At 40.1% G+C, this 3139-nt stretch overlaps 1 protein-coding gene across 1 annotated transcript; it reads right to left on the bottom strand.

The window, feature by feature from the left end:
- LOC140955716 (uncharacterized) lies at window positions 1–2869 on the bottom strand. Its single transcript, XM_073409898.1, has 2 exons — window positions 1713–2869; window positions 1–1672 (listed from the first exon to the last, which is right to left on the bottom strand). Exons 1-2 carry the CDS (start codon window positions 2867–2869, stop codon window positions 1–3), a joined length of 2829 nt encoding a protein of 942 aa, XP_073265999.1.
- Between the last annotated feature and the right edge of the window lie 270 nt (window positions 2870–3139).

Below are 3139 nucleotides of genomic sequence, written 5' to 3'. Positions count from 1 at the left end.
CTATACGTCATACTCAGAGTCGACAGTCTTGAGAAAATCATCAAGCCTTTTATCACAAGCATCCAAATCGTCACTTATTGCAGGCGGACATTGCTTACTTAAACCGAGATGTGCCATGAGAAGACAGACATGAGTGAGTAGCTCCCCACCTCGGGCAAGTGCATGGACATGCTCCTTCCATACAGAATGACTTGCAGCATACATCAGCATTTCCACCCACACTTCACTTATCATTTCCCATTTCTTTTCATTTGGCCAACCATCCAGTGATTCTGATGACTCCAATGACTGCAATGACATAGCAAGCATGCAACCATCTAGTAGGGCTGACTTTTCTTCCCTTTGTTCTCTAATTTCTTTTAACATGGTAAACGGACTTCGAAGCAATTCATAGAAAAATGCTTTCACTTGAGCTTCAGGAAACGATAACGTATCCAATTTATCCATGGAAATTTCTTTATGACTATTCCTGATGAATAGGAGACGATGCAAATGAATTCTAGTATCAGTATACCTTGTTCCGCTGAGCTCCATCGCTAACATATTTGGATATTGAACCAGGAGATACAACATGTAGTTAGATAATAATCTGCTCATTGCGCAATTTTGATCATTTGCAAAACCGTTCTTCTTGGAGTCGTCAATGTAGCAAACATGAGTAGCAATGTGCCAAGTGAGGAGGCTATGACTGAATTCTACACGAGTCACGCTCCATCCCAATTCACGGAAACAACCCTTGCTTTGAAGCACACTGCAACCTCTCTCTTCCAATAGCTTGAGGAGGACAGGGAAATCATCATTGGTATCGGGATCGTACCTTGAACGACTTTTATCCTTGACTTGTTTAAAGATCAATTCTTTTAAATCCTTGTCCACATCCTCCCTGCTATGAAAGTTCCAAGTCCCTGGAAAGTACTTCTTACGAAGCTTGTTCACTGGTTTCTTTGATAGAGCACTTACTAGGTTGTGCTGTGACTGCTGTCCCATTAATCTTGACCATCTTTTGCGCTTCCTGGAAAAAGATAGTAACAGAGAAAAACAACGGGTTGTATAGAGATCAGGAAATGTTTTTTCCAGCCTAATAAGCCAAATCATAGGCCAGTCGGAAAAGAGATGCCCAATGATAGAGTAACTTTCAAGGCAGACAACTCCACTCAGCAACACGTAAGATATAATTCTATCGTTTTTCGAATAGACACTCTTGCTCTTTATCATTATTGAGAAGGAAACTAAAGCAAAAATAGAGGATAAGAAAGTGACTGAGCGGATAATGAAGCGAGGCCAGGAAACCGTTGCCACCTTCGAATAAAGGCGATCATACTTGAGTCCCATCTCAATTTCTGTCAACTGGAAGGCTTCCTCGGCTTTCTTTCCAGAAACCAAATCATAGGTGAATTTTTGATCGAAATAGACGAGATCAAGATTTTGGAACAGCCTCTTAGACGTATTGAACAAAAGACGAGCTTCATGAAAATATCTGACCTCTCTTGAACTTCCGGTGATGGAAAACCTATCATCCAACGGGATGCAAGTAGCTTTTTTTGCAGAAGGTTGCTGTGACAAATTATTGGATTCCTTGTTTCTTTTGAAAACCCAAATCCTTTCACCATACTTGATCATTCCTGAAATAAAGATGGGAATGGCTACCAACATGAAGGCATTTTCTCTCAACCTGAACAAGACATAACCAATCACTGGTATCGGGATCGTACCTTGAACGTTTATCCTTGACTTGTTTGAAGATCAATTCTTTTAAATCCTTGTCCACATCCACCCAGCTATGAATGTTCCGATTCCCTGGAAAGTACTTCTTACGAAGCTTGTTCACTGGTTTCTTTGATAGCGCACTTACTAGGTTGTGTTGTCCCATTAATCTTGACCATCTTTTGCGCTTCCTGGAAGAAGATAGTAACAGAGAAAGCCAATGGTTTCGATGGAGATTATGAAATGCTTTTGGATAAAGCCAAATCCTAGTCCAGTCGGAAAAGAGACGCTCAATGATAGAGTAACTTTCAAGGCAGACAACTCCACTCAGCAACACGTAAGATATAATTCTATCGTTTTTCGAATAGAGATTGCTCTTTATCATTACTGAGAAGGAAACTAAAGCAAAAATAGAGGATAAGAAAGTGACTGAGCGGAGAATGAAGCGAGGCCAGGAAACCGTTGCCACCTTAGAATAAAGGCGATCATACTTGAGTCCCATCTCAATTTCTGTCAACTGGAAGGCTTCCTCGGCTTTCTTTCCAGAAACCAAATCATAGGTGATTTTTTGATCAAAATTGACGAGATCAAGATTTTGGAACAGCATCTTAGACGTATTGAACAAAAGACGAGATTCATTAAGATATCTGACCTCCCTTGAACTTTTGGTGATGGAAATTATATCTTCAATGTGGATGCAAGATCGTTTTGCAGAAGGTTGCTGTGCCAAATTACTGGATTCCTTGTTTCTTTTCAAAACCCAAATCCTTTCACCATACTTGATCATTCCTGAAATAAAGATGGGAATGGCTACCAACATGAAGGCATTTTCTCTCAACCTGAACAAGACATAACCAACCACTCCAACTCGGGTTACTAGCTGAAGAAGGTGATTTATCAATAATTTGTCGAGTTCATGCATTGAATAAGCAGAGATAGTTCCAGGGCCACCAATGTGAACTAGAAGGATTGGTGCCCAAAACACTGGAATCAAGTTCGGGTTTGTGGAGTTGGCTACGCTGCGAACAAGGATTCCCAATGAAAACATTGCCACCGAATCTGCGGACAAGTATGCTAACCAAAGAAAATCCCCGAGCCCAACAGTATACTTCCGTCGTTCTCCTAAAATGGTGAGGATGATTTGAAGAAGGAGACCAAGTAACATTTTTTTTGGAATAAGTCGATATATAGGAGACCAAGTAACATTAATGAGCAAGTAACATTAATGAGCGAATCTGCCATTCATTCCATAGTTCTTCAATCTCTAGAGACAAATTTACCAAGCCCATCTTTGACGACACGTCCCTAGCAAACACATTTTTTCAAAAATAAATCCACCTGAATCAGCACAGTTCCAAACAATTTTAGCAAAATGAACTTGAGAAAATTAAAAACAGCATGCAAAATGACCTTTTCTTCATTGTTGTTTAATGGT

The sequence above is a fragment of the Populus alba genome, chromosome 6 (genome assembly GCF_005239225.2).
Source record: "Populus alba chromosome 6, ASM523922v2, whole genome shotgun sequence".
Classification (NCBI taxonomy): domain Eukaryota; kingdom Viridiplantae; phylum Streptophyta; class Magnoliopsida; order Malpighiales; family Salicaceae; genus Populus; species Populus alba.
The sequence above is the reverse complement of the archived record's forward strand: the minus strand, read 5'-3'. Positions and strand labels throughout refer to the sequence as shown.